A 24,212-nucleotide genomic window follows, 5' to 3' on the forward strand; every position below is an offset into this window, starting at 1 on the left:
CGGTCTTTGGTTCTTATTAGTGCTGCCATTTCACGTATGCCAAACGTATGCCACGTGTGACAAATAATATTTTATTGACGTGACGTCACGCGACATTTCAAAATACACGTGGCATTTCTCGTGGACAAATTAGTCTAAATAGAAGACTACTTCTAGACCAATTAGAAGATTACAGTACTACTTTTCACTAGAAAAGAGTTTCATCCGTTCCAGCAAGGCAGCTTTTTAATTTTTTATTACTGGTATGATTCATAAATATATTTTTAACCGTTCCTAACCCTTATCAGCGCCCAATGGTGCATAGGGCACTGCATTGTATAGAAGGAAGGTTATCTTGATCGTTAAATACACGAAGGAAAGGTGATCAGTTTTCCGCTTCAGGTACCAGTCCAGGGTCAAATTAAATAAATATTAGACTGAAAAATCAATAATATTTATTTTGACCCGGGATCTCCAGCATGGTAGCCTAGCGTGGTGACCTACGGAGGCGGACTTAACTATTAAACTATTTTTAACCGTTGGTATCAGTTTTTTCTCAAAATTATAAAGCGTGTTTTTTTTATTTTATTTTTTTATTTGACATTACACTGTCTTCATCATTCATTGTTCACTTTGCGTAATATCATTTAAAAACACTACTTCATGCGTGATACTTCATCAAGTGATCACTTTAGCTATTAAAATGCCAGGTCGTAAGCCCTGGGATGCTAAGACTTCCACCTTCTTTAGTATATAAACGCTAGAGGTTAAATTTACATTTTTTATTTAAATTTAAACCTAAATTTAGACATCTATAAAAAAATCACATCTCAACAAAGATGAAAAAGAATACGTGTCTGAGTATTTACAGGGTTTATGATTTTCTTATGACAACCCATGATTGACAACCACACTACTCAAATTGAAATATTATTAATATATCGTAGTCATACAGGTTTGTCCGCCTCAGTAGTGTAATGGTCAGCATGCTCGGCTACCGTTCTGGAGGTCCCGGGTTCGATTCCCAGGGGGGGTCAAATAAAAATAAGTGATTTTTTAACTGTAATATTAATTCAGTATTACCCTGGACTGGTACCTGAAGTGGAGGGCTGATCACCTTTCCGTCATGTGTAAACGATCGAGATAACACTGCGTTTATACGAAGCAGTGCCCTATGCACCATTGGGGTGCGGATAAGGGTTTTATTATTAGTCATACAGGAGAAAGTGACCAAGTGTATTTTTTACAAAAACGTGATCATTGACTATTTGATATCTTACTAGCTTAATATTGCCCTGAAAAAAATCCCAGAGAATTTTAAACTTGGAAGTATAATATATGGACTTGTTAAAAATGACTTTGGCATTGATGTTTATTTTCTTGCCAAGCAAAAGTGACTTAAATGGCCCTCCCGAACATTTTACGTTTTGTTAGTTGGTCACTTTCTCCTGTACGACTACGATATGTCTACACTTCGCTCACTCCTTTCAAGAACGTCATAAATAAAAAAAACTTGATTTTTCAGGAGAACGTTTTAAAAGTTTAGCAATAAAATACAATGTATTAAAAATGAATATCAAGCCGCTTATTGAACATTTTACTGTGCAACAGATCTTTTAAGGTAAAACCTGAATGTTTTTTCTCCATTTGAAAAATATTTAGTATATTTCAAAAAATTACTTAAACAATACCTTTTCTTCAAAAAGCAAAAACAGCACTTTCTGCCCTGTAGCGGATAAATATTAATTTTAAAATATACCGCTTTTGCTGGGATAAAGTACATTTTCTGGGCATTCCAAAAACATGCACATCTGGAAATTGACGATTTTTGATTTATGACGTTCTTGAAAGGAGTGAGCGACTTGTATTATTCCGTAAACTCTTAATTAACCCCAATAAATAGAAAAAAAACACTGAACTTTTTAATAATAGGTACCACGAAATTGAGATTGAAGTTTGAGCGATGACGTTTGCATTTTCCCCTATTGACCCTACATAAATCAAAGAGTGCAATGAACGCACTTTAGCAGTTATATACAAAAACATAAGGTACCTACTTTAGCAAGATATATTTTATTTATTTAACTTTTGGCTCAAAATTGATTTCAACAATCTGGTGGAGTCTTGAATTTTGTACCTTATGTAGCATAGTTTAACTTCACTTTTAATTTTTACTTATAATATTTTTTTCTTACTTCAATACTTTTAATTGTTATTACCCTTTTTTACAACCAAATTTCTATTCTGTAGTGTAATGGTTAGCACGCTACCGTTATCGGCTACCGTTCTGGAGGTCCCGGGTTCGATTCCCAAGGGGGGTAAAATAAATATTAGTGATTTTTTCACTGTAATATTTATACAAAATTACCACGGGCTGGTACTGGCGGAGGGCTGATCACCTTTCCTTCATGTATATAACAACTTCAAGATAACACTGCTTTTATATGACACAGTGCCCTATGCACCATTGGGGTGCGGATAAGGGTTTTATTATTATTATTTATTATACTTATATGTGTTTAACCTGCATTTTTATTGTTTCTGTAAGCTTGTTGTGTTCTCATCTAATTGATGAAAAACATTCAAACAATTTGTATTGCACTGTATTTCATTTATTGTAATATGTTTTTCATTGTTTGTAAACCATAAATAAAAAAAAATTTAAAAATAAATCATACACCATTTGGAATAAATGTGTAAAGGCAAAAATTAATACATTTCACAGAAGATAAAATATAATGTATGGAATTTATGTGTAAGAGCGAAGCATGGAATTGACAAGAGAATGATGCAAGTAGACGGAATGCAGTCGAAATGCGATCCCTCAGACGAATGTGAGGCAAAACGATGTATGATAGATCGGCTGTCCAAACTCAAAACACAGTAAAGGACATTTTTTGTAGTGCGTTTTTTTTGCATTTTTGGACTAAGTAGATTCTACTTAGTCCAAAAATGCAAAAAAACGTACTACAAAAAAATGTCCCTTAGTTTGGACAGCTGAGATGTTCCAATGGTAAAATAATGAAAGACTGAGATAAGCGTTTTCGATAAAATGAAGAAAGGTGTGTTGAGATGGTTTAGATATGTGGATCGAAGGAGTGAGGAAAGAACGGTAAAACAAATTTATGAGGCATGTAGTTGGAAAAAGAAGCAGAGGAAGACCGAGCAAAACTTGGCATGATCAGGTATGTCAAATAATACGTCGAAATAATCGGCGAGTATGTGTGAGAAGATGCATAAATGTGGAAGACGCGAAGGATGTTTGCAAAGACGGAGTGGTATGGTGTTCTTTTCTCACTGCCTACCCCTGCGGGGAAGCGGCGTGATGGTTAGTTAGTTAAATGCTTAAAATATAATGTTTTATTAACATATTTTAGAATTCAGCTAACTAATAATCTGAGTGCGATTTGTTGAATGATAGACTCATATGATATACACAGGTATATTTTGTAAATTAAAAGCATTGTTAACTTTGTGGTATGGTAATATAACACTCTCCTTATCATTCATTCATCGTTGACTTTGTGTAAATTTACCTTTTTTTACGAAATATGTATGTAAGATGTATGTTTGATATGATATAATATGTAAATTATATGTAACTGTAATATTAGGTTAATTAAAAAATTGTAATAAGCAACAAAATATCTCCCAGCGAAAAGAATTATATAACATATTTTTTGTTCCTCTTTCAACATTGTAAACATGAAATGCTGTTTGTATTTTTTACAGATCATCTTACAACGTTCCACATCGAAAAAATATTGATACACATATGGAATCAGTTTATTTACGTATGTAATTAGGTAAAACTAATAAAACATTATAGAAATGTGACGACAAGTAGGTACAGTCACCTTGTAACAATACAGGTGCGTTACAATTGAATACCAAATTATTTTTGAAATAATACTTATTAATTAGTTTACGGAATGATGACGTTTGGCCAGTGTCTAATTATTGTCTTTTTACACCTTTTACATGATAAGCTATAAAACTTATAAAGTTGAATCCAAAGTAGGGCCATGATAAGTGGTGTTGCATAAGCCGTAACTAGATTTCAGAATCATTAAGATGTTAGGTAATTCTAAAAAAATAGTTGCGATATTTAAATAGATTTTTGTCACGATGTTGGTTTATTGGCTAAAAAAATAATATGAAAAATCACAAGACTATCGATAACATTCTTATTGAAATCTGTAGAGAACTAAGGGAGATATTAAGGTTTAAACTTCAGATATTTGAATAAAACGAAAAACGTGCGCATACGTCATCAAATTTCCATCATCGAACGTTTTATGACGTCACATGGTTTATTGACTATGGTTTATAGAGCTGTTATAGTAGTAGTATAGATTTTTTGTTTACCACTACACTACCATTTGTGTTATACAAATATGGGGGGAGGGTGGACCAAAGACATCAACAATAGAGCCACCAATAATTTAGCAACGTTACCAATTTTAAAATAAGTCCATCCTTTCTGTGACGTCCTTCATTACCAACTTACAAAAACAACGTATTTAAGAAGGCGAATTTTCCACAAGAAAATGATGAATGAAAATATTGATTACATCGGCTGTTATAAACACAAAACGAGTATTATACAATCCTTTATAGGTTGAGTATGTTAAATTAGATTTCCTCCCGTCCCGTCTGACAAAGATCCATTACTATTCTACTTTATAAAAATTAGATGGAACGCAGTTTTTGCAATACAAAAAAGCGAAAAGTCATCATATTGGCTATCAAATGTCGACATATAATATTTACGAAATTAGATCCGATGTAAAATCATTAGATATTCGTGAAACAATGTCGGTACTACTTTTAAATTGTTTAATTATTTTTTGTTGTTGTTCATTTCCACTTGTTTTTATTTATTAATTTAATATAGTTACAAAAAAAATGATAAATTTACTATACATTATTACTTATAACATATCTTAAAATGGTTACTCTATGCCTCTCTAAAAAAGAGACTAAGCTCTTGTGCTTGAAGAGGGACTTACACTCAATGTTTATTATTTGCACTTAATTAATGATAAAATAGTCATCTTTCCTTGTACTTTTTTTATGTGTTTAAATAAAATATTATTACTCTCAATAATATAAATATATATGAAAAAAAAAGCTGGAAAGAATATGACCTGATAAGTTAGTATAGCAACTAACAACATAAATCGTTCTTGGATCAATTTTTTTTTCGTGAATCGAACCCGGGACCTTAGAAACGCAATCGAGCGTCTACCCAAGTACTCCTCGGTGATTACGATCAATACGTTTTTCTGTTGTAGCATGCGATATCAAAGCATTTTTTTTTATCAACGTTATACGAAATATCAAGTGTTGCATATAAGCATAGTTATACATTTAGCTATTATATAAACAGTACCGCATTTGATATACAGGGTGCAATAAGTAAAATAAAAATTAATGTTGATTAACTTTGATAGATATATGCAGGGCTTTTTTTAAACAAAAAAAGTCCCGGAACTCATTTCACGTCAAGCTTTTTACTTAAAAAATATATTCACAACATTTTGAGTGTGTCCAAATACTTGTTCACAATATCTGGATTATCTCCAATTACAGGAGTTATTTTCATCTCACCAATAGATGTCTCTAGTGGAGTTCTAGTGATTGAAGAACGATGTTTCAAAATTGGTTCATATATTTAGAACTTCCAAGAATTTGAGTAGTGTGGTTGTCAATAATGGGTATAATTAGTGAATGTTACACGTGTGTAAAGTGATCACTTAAACCAGCCTATGACGATCGTCAGCCCCGTGAATGCTCAGCCTTCCATTTATTCTTCATCTTTTAATTATTTCGAACAAATGAACATTTGCAATCTTATTTATATAGATGGGAAGATGTTATGAGGTTGGCTGATACCAAGTACTTTAAAAATAAACAAAAAAACACATTGGATGTTATGCATACTCTATTTTAACAGTTTATTAAATTAAATGTGTAATTAAGTAAAGCTCTTTCATATTCAAATTGAGGAATATATCGTTGGATAATGTCCAAATTACTTTCGCCAACATACATGCATGTATTCATGTACAAACGATTTCACGGAAGAGCATTATTAATACACACAATTTAAAAAAATACAGAGTTAATATATTCTCTACATACTTATATAAATATAAAGAAGACTATTAAATTATAAGTCTTAAAGGGACGGAGCATCTGTTTATACAAATGGGATGACGAAGTCTGGGCAATTATATGCCTTACGACTTGGCATAGGCTGGCTTATGTGATCAATTTGTTCACTATGCAACGTTCCCCATTCTGATCATGACTGCCAAAGTTCTCAAAAGTTGTAAATATGAAGTGTTTTTTTTATGATCGCATTCGTATATCACTATAGTTGACTTGATAGACGGAACTGCCATCTGTTGAATACATTGTGAAGCAAACAGCTTTCCCCCTCTGACCATAGATATGATAATGAGCCCTGTGAATGTGCCTAGACTTACATATACCGTTCATATAGAAAGATTCTTCGTCCGTATTGAGATAACTTGATATATCATCAGGGGGTAAAAATAAATGAGCCATGTGACAAATCTTCATTGATATAAAATATTGAATCCATTGCGTCTATTGTATTGTTGTATCTATTGTATTGTTTTATGGGATCTATGTTATTAATTTATTATTAACTATAAACATCCACTATCATTTCTAAGCAATGTAAACTAAATATACTATAACTAAATCCTTGTACTTAATAGGCAAGGAAAGTTTTCCAAGGTAACTAATAAATATTTTTAAAAATCGTCGTGAATTCCATAATCTAGCAAAAGGATATAAGTAGCTGTAGTTGCAATACTTGTTTAGTTTTATTGAGATAAGTATGTACATTTAAAAATACGTAAAACAAATTAGTTATTTAATTTCTCAAGTTTGTTTTTGTTCTCCTGTAAAATTTGGTCTGAGACAGATATACCCCTTTGCCTTTACACAACCGATATTTACACATATATATGTATATATATATTTATATACATATATATATATATATATATATATATATATATATATATATATATATATATATATATATATATATATATATATATATATATATATATATATATATATATATATATATATATATATATATATATATATATATATATATATATATATATATATATATATATATATATATATATATATATATATATATATATATATATATATATATATATATATATATATATATATATATATATATATATATATATATATATATATATATATATACGTGTGTGTGTAAAATAATTTTTAGGACACGATTAACTTTTTTTAAGAAACTCTTAATTTTTTTTCTTAGATATCACGGTTTAAAAACATTTATTTCACGAATAGATCACTCTGTGTAAATGGGTAGACGTAGATATTATATAAATACCTATGTGATGCAACTAGAAAAAAAGAGAAAACGTTCACTATTATGCATTATGTTTTCTACTCGCATTGTAGTATCTAGATATAATAACTTGTTACGGGTAACACTTTATAAACTGTGGATAAACCGAGTGTTTACTCAAAGATTTGTACTTTGTACAGTTTTATTGTAAAAAATTAAAAAATAAGTTTTTTCGTCTTCCGTTTTTAATTCATTCTCTAGGCCTTTAGCTGATCATATCGCATAGAATACCGGAATACCTCAGACATTTTACTGAATTGCATATCTACCGATGAATATATATATATATATATATATATATATATATATATATATATATATATATATATATATATATATAAATATAAATATATATATATATATATATATATATATATATATATATATATATATATATATATATATATATATATATATATATATTTAAATATATATATATATATATATATATATATAATATATATATATATATATATATATATATATATATATATATATATATATATATATATATATATATATATATATTCTGCTTTAACTTTCAACGCGGGTAGGTACCTACACTCTACATTTTAGGTTGCGATGGGATGAGTCGAATAAATATAGCCTTATTATTACAACGATGAATCGTTTGTTCGCTCGATTCGATTTGATTAAAATTCTTTCGAGTGATTCACTGCATTAATTATTTAACATGGATCACAATGGGGTTTTATCCCAGGGGAGTGTTTTTTTCACTCTTATATTTATTCAATATTACCTTGGACTGTTACCTGAAGCAAAGGGCTGATCACCTTTCCTTCATATGTTTACGATCAAGATAACACTGCGTTTATATGATGCAGTGCCCTATGCACCATTGCGGTGAGGATAAGGGTTTGAAATGAATGAATACTAAGTTAAAAAAATAGATAAACCGTATTTTTTTTAAGTACTGACAGAAATATCCTTTTGGCAATACTGATCGAAAAGGTTATGCGACAAGGTCGAGGTCACCCTGTAATTTTGTAGGGTCGCAGCCGGCGCCGTCAAAATATATATTTAAAAAAAAACTTTAATACATTGAAATTACAGGTTTCAGGTATGAAAAAAATAAATGATACGATATAACCCCTTAGATGCTGCGTGCCACTTAATCGATATGTTTCTTTTGAGTGCTGTGTACCGATATATAGGCACGGCCATAAAATCTGCTTGTGTGCTAAAACTGATATCAATTTAAGCCGCCACAACGTAGGGAACACTTCTATATCACATATCCATTTTTATTTTGATTTTCTGGAGTGCTTGGGATAAATATTATTATCTCATTCAAAGTCACTTGGACATTCGGTCCACTCTGAAATCTAGCTACGGCTTATGCAACACCGCTTATCATGATCCTACTCAGGCTTCAACTTTTTAGTTTCATAGTCTATGCCTACTCGTGAGTGCATTTACTCTTTATGTTTGAAGTTACTATAATTTCATGTAATTCATGAGTGAAAATTCTAGGCCAAAACGGTTACATTTTTTTCGTGTTTTTATACAAGCGCAATGTGACACTTTTCTTACAAATTTGAAAAATCAATTCCCGCACTTAATGCGTTAGGATGGTATTGATATTCAACAGGAAGGAAGATTTTTTTGATAAATGAAAGTGGTTTGATAACAGTCATCTATTATATTTTGTAAACAGCCATGTAAATGTTTAGACTTCCATATTCCATCTTATCAAAAATCCGTCTCTTGAGAATCTTGAGATATATATTACATAAACCCAGGGGCGTGCATTCCATATAGGCAGAAAATCAGTGCCTGTCCTAACTTACCCGCGTGATATATAAAAACTCGACCTACCTAAGTAGTACCAGCTTACCTTACTACCTATCTCTACTATCTACCCTAATAAATTATATGTGCACGATACTGCATATACCATACATTAAAATCCCTCGAGGCTAAAATCCGGTATGTTTGTATAAAGTACGTACTCAAAATATTGACGGTAAAATTTCAAATTTATTATGGTTCACGCCCTGAAAAGTGAACAGGCAATGTGACCGTGAAACTTACCACTTATCTTATTATACGAGTATGTTCATTAGCATTTGGATGCATTTTGTTACTTAGCTCGAAACAACTTGAATAACATGCGGTACCCAAGATTGGTGTCGGTTATTATTTAACAAAAATACATTGAATACAAAATTCAACGGTCCTCAAAACCTACAAATAACATGTTTAAAAAAATATCACATATCATATGTGATTCTGCCAGTAATACATTTGAAGTGACTGCCTTTTATGCTATTTTTTTTACAAAAATGTTATGTAAGTGTGTAACCACTCACCGAGATTTTTGTCTACCGGTTTCGAGGTTAACCGTCTCTTCTCCAGGACAATCACTACACCAGCACGCAAAGGCCAGACTGTCATATTTTTTATTTATGGAGTTAAGACTCAACTGGATCATTGAATAAATTCACCAAGCAAAGGTTTCGATTGTCATATAATCCACATAATTTAAAAAATATATACAATTGACCCGGTTTGATGATCGAAATGATTGAAGGTCCATGCATCATTACTTATTACAAGTATTATTTATAAAACCATTCATTACAGTTCCGTACCCCTTTGCCATTGAGCTTTTATATAGGGGAAATATGCACATATGCAGCCCTCAGTTTGGGGACGCTCGGCTCACTACATTCACGTGGGGATAACCCTTAAATATACAGTCGAATAAAGTCTTTTTAGGTATTTAAAAAAAATCGTATATTAAAAAATACGAAAACAGGATATATATTTCCCGATATTTAACGGGAAAAATTGTTTCCTAAGTTTGTTTAAAACATTAATATTTTAAATTTTTTCACTTCCAATATTTATTTAATATCACCTTGGGCTGGTACCTGAAGTGATTACCTTTCCTTCCTGTATTTCACGATCAAGATAACTAACACTGCATTTATATGATGCAGTACCCTATGCACCCTTGAGTGCGGATAAGACCTATAGGAAAAAAAATAAAACAAACAAAAAACACATAAAAATATTTACGGTAATGCCACAAAGAATGATAATAAAATCCACTCAAAATATTCTGTAAATTTAAATAACTTTTTTTATGGACCTTGTTGCCTAATTTAAAAAAACTATAAACGGAGTCGCAATATAAATGATAAAATACAATTCATACAATATATTATTCATCAATACAATATATTATTAAATACAATATTCATGAAATTGTAAATTGATGAAAACAAGGAAGACACAGGGAGCAAGATCTATTGAAGAGATGACAAAGGGAGAGAGAGATGATTCAAAGAAGGCACGATATGAAGGGCAGTTACGGTTCTAAAGATAATAATTGGATATGAATATAAAATACGTTTTTGATGTATTGTAATTTCTTTTACGTCATTCTCATGTTTAAACTGGCAATACTTTACACCATGGGTCGGCAACCTTTTGTTGTAAAAGGGCCAAATATTTTTCATGGGGATCAGTGCGGGCCGCACTTGCAGTAGGTATACATACAATAATTATGTACAAATATTTTAGTTTTAAAAATAAAACGCTATATTTTAAAGTGTATATTTTAACGACATTTATTGTATTTAATAAAATCAATGAGATTCCCTTCGCTCCCTTTCTCGCTTCCTTTCACTCGATTGTGTATAATATCGTCCGTCATGTGCGTTGCGGCGAGAATCTCGCGGGCCGCACCAAGATGTCTCGCGGGCCGCATGCGGCCCGCGGGCCGCAGGTTGCCGACCCATGCTTTACACGAATGCTACATGTGTACGTCTGAGTATTTCTTTTGTGCAGCAATATTTCGAATTCTAGATCGGTGTCTTTCAGTGCATTTTAGAATAAGTAAACATTTCAACTTCCACCAGCACACAAAACACACACGCGTCCGATTCCAGCGTACTTTGACGGCAACGTCATCTGTTCAATTATTTAATCAAATGTCAAAACTGATACATTTATAAATAGTCGTGATCTTATTTTTCTTAGGCTTCACACACTTGCATCGCTAATTAGCTAGTCGATATGTAGTACATAAGAAAAAATATTAATATTGATCAGAGCTTTGTGGGTGAATTAGATTCTTTAACTAAACGTAAATAAAACTAAAAACTGCACCTCAAACCGAATAGCTACTTAACATGAGTCACTATTTATTTATAAATTATTATTTGGATGTGTTTATTTTTAATTTTTATTTACAATTTGAAAATACACGCAATTGTTTACGGCACTAACAAAATTATCGTTCATAGTTACACCCTTTGCCTTAGCTTACAATGTAATCGAATACATATCGCTCACTCCTTTCAAGAACGTCATAAATCAAAAATCATCAATTTTCAGTTGTGCATGTTTTCGGAATGCCCAGAAAATGTACTATATTCCAGCAAAAGAGGCATATTTTAAACTTAATGTTTACCCGCTACAGGGTAAAAAGTTCAGTTTTTGCATTTTGAAGAAAAGGTATTGTTTAATTATTTTTTTAATATACTAAAAAATTTTAAATAGAGAAATAAACCTTCAGGTTTTACCTAAAAAGATCTGTTGCACAGTAAAATGTTCAAAAAGTGGCTTGATATTTATTTTTAAAACATTGTGTTATATTTTTAAACTTTAAAAACATTCTCCTGAAAAATCAAGTGTTTTGATTTATGACGTTCTTGAAAGGAGTGAGCGATATGGTAAGTATAAACTGACCATATATTTTTGTCTTCAAAACGGAACATACCAATTTTTACTTAATAGTATGTATATTCAAGAAAACACGTATTTCTTCATAGTTTTTATGTATTCATAAAAAGAAAAGGAATATTGATAAGGAAAATAAGAGGAATAAAATTTTCCAGCATGGTAGCCTAGCGCGCTAACCTCTACACTGTCGAGTCGGACTTGCGATCGTATTACTCGCTTAAAAATACATTTTTGCCTTTAATTAAAGAAAAATACTTTTATTTTAATTTAATTGAACAATTTTTTTGTAAAACACTGCAAAGACATTGTCTATGACAAATGTTTGATCGCGAGAGGCTTTATTTTCAATGATGAACATTTATATAACATTTATTAAAAGCTAAAATCAAAAATCGCACAGTTTTAATAAATAATGTATATTTTACACATCACCCGTTGTAACCCGTTAACGTTACTAACCCTGGATATTTTGTTATGTTTTTGATATTTGAAAGATATTGCTTCGTGGCATTAAATCTGTTAATGTACATACCTATTGTACAAGTTTCAACATATACTAGTTTATATATATCTACATGCAGAGGCGTGCATTCTATAAAGGCAGAAAAACAGTGCCTACCCTGGATTACAGAAACCCTGGATAATAGAAATTCGACCAGTGCCTAGTATGACTTATCCAACCCTACTGCCTAAGTATTGCAGAGTGAAGTTAGAATCATTTTATTTTAAAAATATTGTGTGTATGAACCACACCATACGTAGATCTTGTAATGAGAGCATTATGCTGCATGCTGTCATGATTTTCTGCCTTGTATTGTATTATTGGCTATTAGGTATTAGCTAAGTGGGACAAGTAATATCAGAGAGACCTTGTTCCTCGCAGTAAACTGGCTTGCAATTACGTAGATTAGTATTTAAATTATATAATAAATCGTAAGATTATTCGCGGTACCCACTAACAAATATCAATAAAATGTAATTATAAATAATAAATCATCGCCTAGCCATTTCTTAAAACCGTATACACACACACACACACACACACACACACACACACACACACACACACACACACATATATATATATATATATATATATATATATATATATATATATATATATATATATATATAACGTGGTAATATTTTCCTTTTGAAAATTAAGTGTAAATAATATGTAAAGTGGGTGTATAATAATAAAATAAACAATGTGTTGCTTTGTAATTAAAGTTTATAATTAAAGTTTATTCTTAATTTATCTTTATAATATGTTTCTATCTATCTATCTATCTGATTCTTACAGTTAATAATATTATCGGAAGTCTTTTGTTTTATTCTGAGCGACGCATGCGACATCTGGTGGTATTTTATGTAGGTACTATTTGTAAGTAGGTACTTAATAAAATGTATAGGTAGATACCTAGTTATTTTATTACATCTCCCCCCTTGGGGATGAAAATTCATAGTAAAATTTTCACTCGTCCTCCGGATCATCTTCTTGTAGTGAAGGGACTGGTATAAGTTTAGTGATACGATAAAGTTTTTTTTTTTTTTTTTTTTCTTTCTTTCTTTTTTCCTTCTTTTTTTTCTTTCTTGTTTTTTTTTCTTCTTTTTTTTGTATTTTTTTTTCTTCTTGACCCTTTTAAAGTAGACACAGTTTTTTTTCAATCCATTTGTTTTTTTTCTTTTGAATTCCTTCATTTTTATTCAGATCTCTTAAAGTATCTTCTAATATAACCAAATTTACAACTTTTAATTGTTCATCTGCATTTTCATTCGATTTTAATACTGGATTCCTGCTTAGACAATCTACTTCTAAATTTTTCTTTCCTGGAGTATATTTTATTTTATCTTTCGTAGAAGTTTTTTCTACTTTATTTTTATTTTCATTTTTCAAGCACTGTTTCTGTGTTATTTGTATGTCTTCATTTTTATTCTGATCTTTTAAAATATCTTCTAATTTAACCAAATTTACAACTTTTAATTGTTCATTTGCATTTTCCTTCGATTCTAATACTGGATTCCTGCTCATACAATCTGCTTCAAAATTCTTCTTTTCTGGAGTATATTTTATTTTATACTTTGTAGAAATTTTTAAATTATAAAAAAAAAACTTAATTTATCTTTATAATATGTTTCTATCTATCTATCTATCTGATTCTTACAGTTAATAATATTATCGGAAGTCTTTTGTTTTATTCTGAGCGACGCATGCGACATCTGGTGGTATTTTATGTAGGTACTATTTGTAAGTAGGTACTTAATAAAATGTATAGGTAGATACCTAGTTATTTTATTACATATATATATATATATATATATATATATATATATATATATATATATATATATATATATATATATATATATATATATATATATATATATATATATATATATATATATATATATATATATATATATATATATATATATATATATATATATATATATATATATATATATATATATATATATATATATATATATATATATATATATATATATATTTATATATTTATATATATGTAAATGTGTGTGTGTGTGTGTGTGTGTGTGTATTAATAGAAACAAAAATAGTAACACTATTTTTTGGAAACATAGCGTATATTAAAGTATCATATCAACATAAAAATATTTTCCCAGTAAAGTTCTTACAGTTGGATAAACACACATGAAGAAAGTTAAATTAATTTAGAAACGGCAGGTATACGCGACATAGCAGCATAGTCACAGTTCACGACATAATTAAAAAGCGTGAAGTCTAAAGTAGGTATGTTATAATGTGTAAGTGCAAAATATGAAATATCCATATTGGATGGATTTACGAATTTAGTTTTAATTTTAATCCTGATTAAGGATTATGCTGAATTAAGCATATCTGAATTGGATTTTTAAGACCAGTAAGAGAACAAATAAAGTTTTTTTATGAAATCTCCTGAACAATGTCAAGTAAACTGCATTCAGAAAAAAACGTTTGACCTGATTCAAATAGTCGAATTACAAACATTAGTGCGATAGATCACCGTACATTCCTTAGATCGTGGAATTAAACTGAATACAGCCACCCAGTGGCAAATGATGGTACAGGCACATGAAGCCTCAGAATCCTTGGAATCTCAAAAATGTACCATTTTTTTCTCAAAGCGTAGAGGAAAATACAGAGCAAATATTATCATGATCAGAACACAGGAGCCAATAAAAGGGATTTAAGAATACATTGTTAATATTGTTTTATTTGTATTTTTGTACCCTAACTCCCCTGTCGTAGAAGAGTGATAAACTATTAAAAAAACATGGAAAACATTAATTTATCACACGAAAAGAGGGGCCCCATTTTAATAGAGGTTAAAGCCTCTAAACTGCTTAATCTGCCACGGCCGCCACCCTCATTTTCTTCTTCTTTGAAAGTAAATAAATATTTTTCTCCAAACCTTCATTACTTTTTTTTATCTCATTGGACGAGAACAAATAAGATAAATGAGGTAAGAAAGATTGGCAAATATTGCGTAATATATGCAGAATCTGAATTCTTTATTATCCATTATATAAATCATTTTTCAGGGTAGCCATGAAAAATATTTTATTACAATCAAACATTTTTTTTGATCTCGTTTGAGGTTATCTCAGTGCTTTTTATAATATTAAGCTGAATTACAAATATATGACATAACTTTTTTAGTAGACCTAATCATATTATTAAATTAACTAAAGCTTTTAAAATAATGTAAGACATGCAGTATGTTAAATTGTGTATAAGTCCAATAGCACATGCTTGGGTCCAATAACCTGTCGGAGTGGAAATTTTTCTACAAGTTATGCCGATTGCCACATCACAGGCGTAATTGATTAAATCGAAAATACTATTAATTTACACATTTACAGAATTGTATCCTGTGTATATAAAATAAATACGCGTGTATACTTCATAGTGTAGTAGTTAGGGCGTTTGGCTACTGCGTATTAAGTTTTGCATTCGATTCTAGGAGAGGAAAAATAAATGGGTGAATTCTCAAATATTGTATTTATTTAACATTAATCAGGATTAGTATGTAAAGCACATTGTATAATTATTAAGTCAACACTGCATCTATTTGCTGTCGTAACCTATGCACCACTAGCTGCAGAGGTCAGAATAAGAAGAAGATGATGATGAAGAATGCGGGTAGTAATTTAGATGTCATAAATTCACTCGAAGAACGAAGGATTTGATTACGTTTTTCCCTGAGAAATAATCAGAATTGACTATTTAAAAAAAAAATCATTTCGGGTGTAACGAAGATAGAAATATAAAATAAAATTGATTATGTTCTCTTTATTTTCATTATTTTATTTCTAAAATTGTTGAAAGATTAAATGAACACGTTTTGTTTTTGATTTTTAGAGTGTAAAATAAAAGTGTAAATGAAAAAAGAAAATTTTGGATTTGTGGAGGGAGATATCCTTATTATTTTCACGCAATTTATGACTTTTTACGTAATTAATCTACTTTATAAAAAATCTACAGTTAGGATTTTTATCACTAAGCTTTATTGTATCACTAAACTTACTTTTATCGATTAAAATCACTTGAAAAATTATTATTTCTCTCTTTTTAATATAACTTGAAAATAATGTGGTAATCAAGGTATTTTTTACACTGCCGAAGTTAAGAAATGTATAAAAAACAAACATTCATTGACGATTGAAATTGTATTCGTACACTTTATCAATAAAAGTAAGTAGGTACTTAAGTGCAAAATATTCGAACATTTATTTTTATTCTGTTGGTATGATTGTAAAATTTGTCTGTTATATTGGTATCACTGTTATATTTTAACTATTGGCTACCATGCGTTTTAGTATCGATTTCTGCACACGAAGTTCGGTCTGCTGCCGTTGTGGCAGCACTCGCCCGACAGGTGCTGCTGCCAGTAGCGATAATAAGAAACTTGTATTAATTGACCCGTCTGTTCTCGCCTGTCGCGTTCGTGTTGAAAATCCGGGCCAGGGAAGCCATTTTAGCGAACGTCTCGAGAGTGATACATCCGTGTTGAGTTCGGTAGTTTTTTTTTTATTATTTTGCTGTGAATTTGTGTGTCGTCAAAGTGAGAAATTTGATAAGCAAGATGTCGACACCGTCGCTAGGGCTGTGTTGACGCGCCCAATAAGTTTTTGCTTCGGCCGCCCTTACCGTGTGTCGCAGGTCGGTGCCGAGAGCGGCTCGCATCCGCACATCGAGAGCCCTGGACCCGCCGACGGCACCCACCATGGGCAATAATGCCGCCACGGCCAACAAGAAGGTGGACGCCGCCGAGAGCGTCAAAGAATTCCTCGACCAGGCCAAGGAGGAATTCGAAGACAAGTGGAAGAAGAACCCTACCAATACCGCCGGACTGACGGACTTCGAACGTATCAAGACACTCGGAACCGGGTCGTTCGGCCGAGTCATGATAGTGCAACATAAACCCACTAAAGAATATTACGCTATGAAAATACTCGACAAACAAAAAGTGGTGAAGTTGAAACAGGTCGAACACACTCTCAACGAGAAGAGGATCCTCCAAGCGATCAGCTTCCCGTTCTTGGTAAGCCTTAAATTTCATTTTAAGGACAACTCAAACCTGTACATGGTACTAGAATACGTTCCCGGCGGAGAGATGTTCTCTCATCTGCGCAAGGTAGGGCGCTTCTCGGAGCCGCACTCGCGCTTCTACGCCGCGCAGATAGTGCTGGCGTTCGAGTACCTGCACTACCTGGACCTCATCTACCGGGACCTGAAGCCCGAGAACCTGCTCATCGACTCGCAGGGCTACCTCAAGGTGACGGACTTCGGGTTCGCGAAGCGCGTCAAGGGGCGCACGTGGACGCTGTGCGGCACGCCCGAGTACCTGGCGCCCGAGATCATCCTCTCCAAGGGCTACAACAAGGCCGTGGACTGGTGGGCGCTGGGCGTGCTCGTGTACGAGATGGCGGCCGGCTACCCGCCCTTCTTCGCGGACCAGCCCATCCAGATCTACGAGAAGATCGTGTCGGGCAAGGTGCGCTTCCCCTCGCACTTCGGCTCCGACCTCAAGGACCTGCTGCGCAATCTGCTGCAGGTGGACCTCACCAAGCGCTACGGCAACCTGCGCTCGGGCGTCAACGACATCAAGGGCCACAAGTGGTTCGCGTCCACGGACTGGATCGCCGTGTTCCAGAAGAAGATCGAGGCGCCCTTCATCCCGCGCTGCAAGGGGCCCGGCGACACCAGCAACTTCGACGACTACGAGGAGGAGGCGCTGCGCATCTCCTCCACGGAGAAGTGCGCCAAGGAGTTTGCCGAGTTTTGAGCGCGCCGCGGGCGCCGGACTAATCTCTGTCGAGTGTGGGGGTAGAATCTCCGCGCTAGTGCCGGCAAGTGTCCTCCGCCACCGACCCTGTCTCGCGCTAGTGCCCGGAAGTGTCACACTCCACTATCCACTGACCACTATCGGATGCGAATGTTCGCTTTAGTGCCCTTTCGATACAGACGACATTACTACTAGCTAGCTACTACTTTAGTGTTTGGTTTTACAGGATCGACTTACCGAGGTATTGTTGTACGGACCCTCCCTAGGAAATAGTTGTGTTTTGTTACCGATCCCTGCCCCCAGTACGGAGCGTCGTGTATGTTGCCTTGAACCCTATTAATAGACTCTAGTTTATATTTGCGCTGCGTTGCCGATTCCTATTGATTACCCGACGAGAACGATCTGTGAATTCGTATTTTTTTATTATCAGTCTTAAGGGGTGAGTTTGACTACCGGTGGAGCGAAAGCGAGGTTTGCAGGGTTTAAGTATCGGAGAGGTAGTTTAATCCTCGCATCTTACCGAGGCGCTTAGATTTGTGATTACATTGTGCCCTAAATATCATGGTCTAATAGTACGGGTCCGGAAGTAGTGCGTTCGTCACTCTAGCAAGTGCAATATGGATTGGTGGAGTCGGCGGCGGCGCGCCGCGCTGGCGAGCCGCCCGCGGGCCGGCAGCTGGCGAGCCACCCGCGGGCCGGCCGCTGGCGAGCCACCCGCGGGCCGGCCGCTGGCGAGCCACCCGCGGGCCTCGCGGCCGGCCAGCCACGGCTGGCGAGCCACCCGCAGCCGGGAAAGTGCAATCAAATGTGATCTGAATATATGGTATATCCAGTGTGAGGCTCCTCGTGCCACAGTCTATCTGAGGAAGGATTTATCTCTCCATTATGGTTTCTTTGTATGTAATCTGTTTTTACATTCTTTATATCTCGGTTCCAATTGTCTCATTGTGTGTTCCTCCGCATCTCCGCGTAGGGTGCGAGATTACCTTTTAACAAATAGAAAACCAAAAGTATAGACATGTAAGAGTAATATATTATTTTGTCTACCTTTGTCTCTGCGAGAGAATGATTGTTAGGAGTTAGATTCCGTATTGGTTGTTACGGGCGGCGTGCCCCCGCACTCCCGCAGTCGACTGACCGGTGCCTCGCCGCAGCAGACTGACCGAGGAACTGCTTAGTCCGCCGGCAGTGTCGCGCGCCGTTCCCACTCTCGTTTCCTTTTGTTATTAGTTCCGACCATCGGCTATATCAGGCCTTAGATTTCATTTGTTGCCATCTTCCTGTAAATATTTTTGGACAAACGTTTACTTTATAGTACTTGGTATTCTTGACATGTAAAGGTTAGTCCTAATAATATGCAATAGAAGCTTTTTCGTGGGACGAATTTGCGCAGCCAGGCAACAAGAATTCCTCCTAAGATCGGGCTGTTTTCTGCCACAATTTGTCTTACAGTTTTCGGAGCTTACTTTAAGTATAATATTTATACACATTTAGTTCTAAATTGCCATTTTAGTGTCATTCTCTGGAGTATATAAGAAATCAAAAGCAAACAGTATTTATGCTTTTTCTTGTACAATTATTTACTATGTCGTAAGAATAATTTATTAATTGTGTTGTATATCAATATATAGTAGCAGAAAATGAAGGAAGCATGGTTATTTGTATATATTTTTATTATCACTGTGTTCCCAATGTTTATTAGTCAAGATTACATTGAATATACGATATATGCTTGAATAATTATCTCAAGTTTTATTTCTCTTCCACCTTTTCCCTTACTAAGAAAGTCTTCTATGGATAATATTAGTGGGAAAAGGGTTCTTCATACTAGGCTGTAAGACGGCTCGCTAACTTGTATCACTAATCATTCGGGATAACACTTTTAATGTTTCTACTCTTTCGATGTTCATAGCTAAATGAGCCCTTTTCTCATAGATATTGTAAATGGGATACATATTTACCAATGGTTAGCAGACTCGGTGTTCTGAATATGTAATCTGTGGTGGAATGAAGAAGTCAAGGCGATCTACCTCGCTACCTTATTAAGATGATGTTATTTCGACACAAAGTATCGGCAACATGGAAATTGCTCTCGTAACACATAACCAGTATTTGTGAACAGTTTATTGGAGGCACATTTACATAATATTTGCATAACAGATAGAATTCAAGCATTAAACGAATCAACAGCATTTTTTGCCACTTAAATGAGAATGATCAATTCGACGCTTCAGTCATTTTGAGAAAATCGCACCTGAAAATATAAACCGCATTTAATTTTATAGTGGAAATATTTTTTAAATATAATTTATCTACATCTTAAAACACTGTAAGTCACATTGATTTTTTTTCAAGAGATGTTTGAAGTCTTGTAAATGATTTAAATTAATCCATCTCTTTATGTGAATATAATTTCAGGTGTATATAATTTACCTTGCATTATGAAATAAAAAAAATATATATTAAAAAAAAAACAAACAATACAGTTACAAGAAAATTAGCTCCCATTTAATATTTATTTGGACCTATTTTTGCTCAATGTCTACAATAATTTTTCAAAATGGTAAATCACAGGATATCTATGTTTTTATCATTAATAATATGTGGCTATGTTAATATGTTGACATTATTAAAACAGAGTTTAAGTTCAACATATTCAAATACATTGACAATGAAAAATTTCTAAATTCAATTATGAACATTTTTTTTGTATTAAACTATAAAATATAATAATATATCCTATCAACATTTTAGTCGCCCTCTTGGGGGCCCTTTTTGGGGTATAAAGTTTTCCCTATATAATTAATATAAAGGTGCAATAGTTGTTGAAATGTTAGTGCTTCACAGCTTTAAAAATGGGGAAAAATGTTTAATTAATTGTGACCGTGAAAACTTACACAAACAACATTACTTGGCAAAATATTAATTTTGCTATTTGATTTCCTTTGATGTCTTGCTTTAAATTTTTTAATGTTCTTAACTATTTTTCATATTTGACTGAAATTGATTGACAAGTGCAAATAAATTGTCACAATAAAGCAGAGTTCGCTGGGTATGGGAGGGGGGATACACGCTAACCTGTGGTACTTGAGCGTGTATTCTCGGTAGACTTGGAATGTAGGTAAACACATTTAATGACATGTGATCAGGTGTTTGCCGTACCTCTTACGTGGAATAATACGCTTTAATAGGCAGTTTTTCACATTTCTTTACATGTTATAATTTACATATAATCCTGGAGCTTAAGTATCGATGGAGGAAGTAAATAAATTATTCATTATGACAAGTGGTAATGTGAATATATAAACACCTACATATTCGATTGATTTCACCAAACATCTAGACCCAATCTCACTCGTGCCTATGGAAAGTTCAGGTTCACATTTAAACTGATGGCCTTGTGTCTGTTGAGACTTTACTTTTATCTTGAGGTATGTTAGTAAAGCTGTCTATCCACTGTATTACAAGAAACATGTTTATGCTGATAGCCGTTTGGATAAACATCTGATAAATTTGCTACAAAGCTTTTTAATCTTTATTATTGTCAGCTTACTTCTAACATAATGTACGTTATTTTTGCATCCTAAAGTTTAATTTTGTAATTTAACAACAATTATTAAATTACAAACATTTTGTTTTTGGCACATTTTATAAACTTTATAAAATTAAACAACTTTGTTTTAACCACTTTTTTGTTATTAGTACACTTTAACCTACCGGTTTCGACAAGAACCTTGTCATCATCATGGTTTATTAAATTCTAAAACATTAAAAAAATTAAAATACTCATAATTAATTACATTCACACTCGAGTGTGTGGAAGTTTTTGGTAAGGAAATGTAATAAATTATGAGTATTTTATTATTTTTAATGTTTTAGAATTTACAACATTTTGAGTGTGTCCAAATACTTGTTCACAAAATCTGGATTATCTCCAATTACAGAAGTTATTTTCATATTATTTTTTAACATCTCATCAAAGATGAAGAAGAATATGGAAGTCTGGGCATTTACGGATATTTTTAGAATTTAATAAACCCTGAAAATGATAAAGTTCTTGTCGAAACCAGTAGGTTAAAGTGTACTAATAATAAAAAAGTGGTTAGAACTAAGTTGTTTGATTTTATAAAGTTTACAAATGTTTTGTTTTAATGAAATATACAAATTTTTATCAGTATTTAATTGATATCACAAAATGTTCTATCACTTCATTTTTCTCAAGAGAGAATACTTTCCATTCCTCGTTACAGTACATTATCCTTCAGTAATTCCTACACTGTCCAAGCGGCCAGTGTAAGAATTACTGAAGACTATGGAATGAATTACCTCTTCATGTGAAAATTCACCATCTCTGATGGCTTTCAAGAAACCCCTGAATGAAACATTACTATCTATCGTTGAAACCCTAACTGTTCATCATATCATTCTTCTTTGGTTTCTTCTACCTCCTCCCCTCAACTTTTTACCTGATTCTAATTACTTTGCCTTCCTTATTTTCATCGATTTACAGTTAATTAACCCTTCACTGCATAGTGTATCAAATTTGTTACGTACCCAAAGTTAGTGTTACAACGTCCTTTAAAAATTTCACTCTGTGCACATTTATAGTACTTATTGAATACTTAACAAGATGTTAATATGTTAAGATGTTAATATAATACAAGAGTCCTGGTTCCAACTCTAATGTATGGAAGTGAAACATGGAGTTGGCAAACGAAGGATGAAAGTAGACTGAATGCAGTCGAAATGCGATCTCTCAGAAGAATGTGCGACAAAACGATGTATGATAGATGTGCGAATAGTGAAATAAGGAAGGAATGCAAAGCTGAGATAAGCATTATCGATAAAATTAAGAAAGGTGTGTTGAGATGGTTTGGACATGTGGAACGAATGAGTGACGAAAGAACGGTAAAACAAATTTATGAGGCGAATGTTAGTGGGAAAAGAAGCAGAGGAAGACCGAGAAAAACATGCCACGATCAGGTATGCCAAATACTTGAAAGTGGTCAGGTTAGGAGTCGTAACAATCGGCGGGTATGTATGAGGAGATGCATGAACGTGGAAGAGGCGAAGAATGTTTGCAAGGACAGAGTGGTGTGGCGCTCTATTCTCTCTGCCTACCCCTGCGGGGAAGCGGCGTGATGGTTAGTTAGTTAGTTAGTTATGTTAATATTTCTTAGAGTGTAAACCAGTGGTTCTTAACCAGCGCTCCATGAACTTGTGGCAAGTGCTCCGCAAAATTATGAAAACCAAAATTTAATGTTCACTCATTTACTGTGCGATTTGAGTTGCAAATATCAAGAAGAAGAACAATCAATTACTCTATCAACAGATCCTCATATCAGAAATAACTCTGGATGAATTTTGGATTTTTATCCAAGACAAATACCCAGCTTTCCATAAGGGCACTGAAAATTTTATTCAGAGTTTTCAACCTCATATTTGTGTCAGCTAGGTTTCTCGACATAAACCAATATTAAAAAGAAGAAACGCGAAAGGCTTACCAATTTGGACGGAGAAATGAGAGTTGCCATATCAAATATTAGAAATTAGACTAGACTTAATATTTATGTATTAATTTTAAATCAAATACAGATTTATGATTCTACTAAGTTCTATTTTATCAACAAAAACACATAAATATTAATATTGTGCCTTGTTAGGGCATTATCAAACGAATGTTCGTTTGATAATGCCCTAACAAGGCGAAACAATTGTCACAATATTAATGTTTACGTGTTTTTTGTTAATAA

At 33.1% G+C, this 24,212-nt stretch overlaps 1 protein-coding gene across 1 annotated transcript; it reads left to right on the forward strand.

Moving 5' to 3' along the window:
- The first annotated feature begins 17,081 nt into the window (after window positions 1-17,081).
- Pka-C1 (Protein kinase, cAMP-dependent, catalytic subunit 1) lies at window positions 17,082-20,202 on the forward strand. Its single transcript, XM_088268193.1, has one exon. The coding sequence runs from the start codon at window positions 17,398-17,400 to the stop codon at window positions 18,457-18,459; it is 1,062 nt and encodes a 353-aa protein (XP_088124319.1). The 5' UTR covers window positions 17,082-17,397; the 3' UTR covers window positions 18,460-20,202.
- The last annotated feature ends 4,010 nt before the right edge of the window (window positions 20,203-24,212 follow it).

Source organism: Brachycentrus maculatus, unplaced genomic scaffold (genome assembly GCF_059751285.1).
Source record: "Brachycentrus maculatus isolate JH-2025_06_01 unplaced genomic scaffold, ASM5975128v1 h1tg000315l, whole genome shotgun sequence".
In the NCBI taxonomy this organism is placed as follows: domain Eukaryota; kingdom Metazoa; phylum Arthropoda; class Insecta; order Trichoptera; family Brachycentridae; genus Brachycentrus; species Brachycentrus maculatus.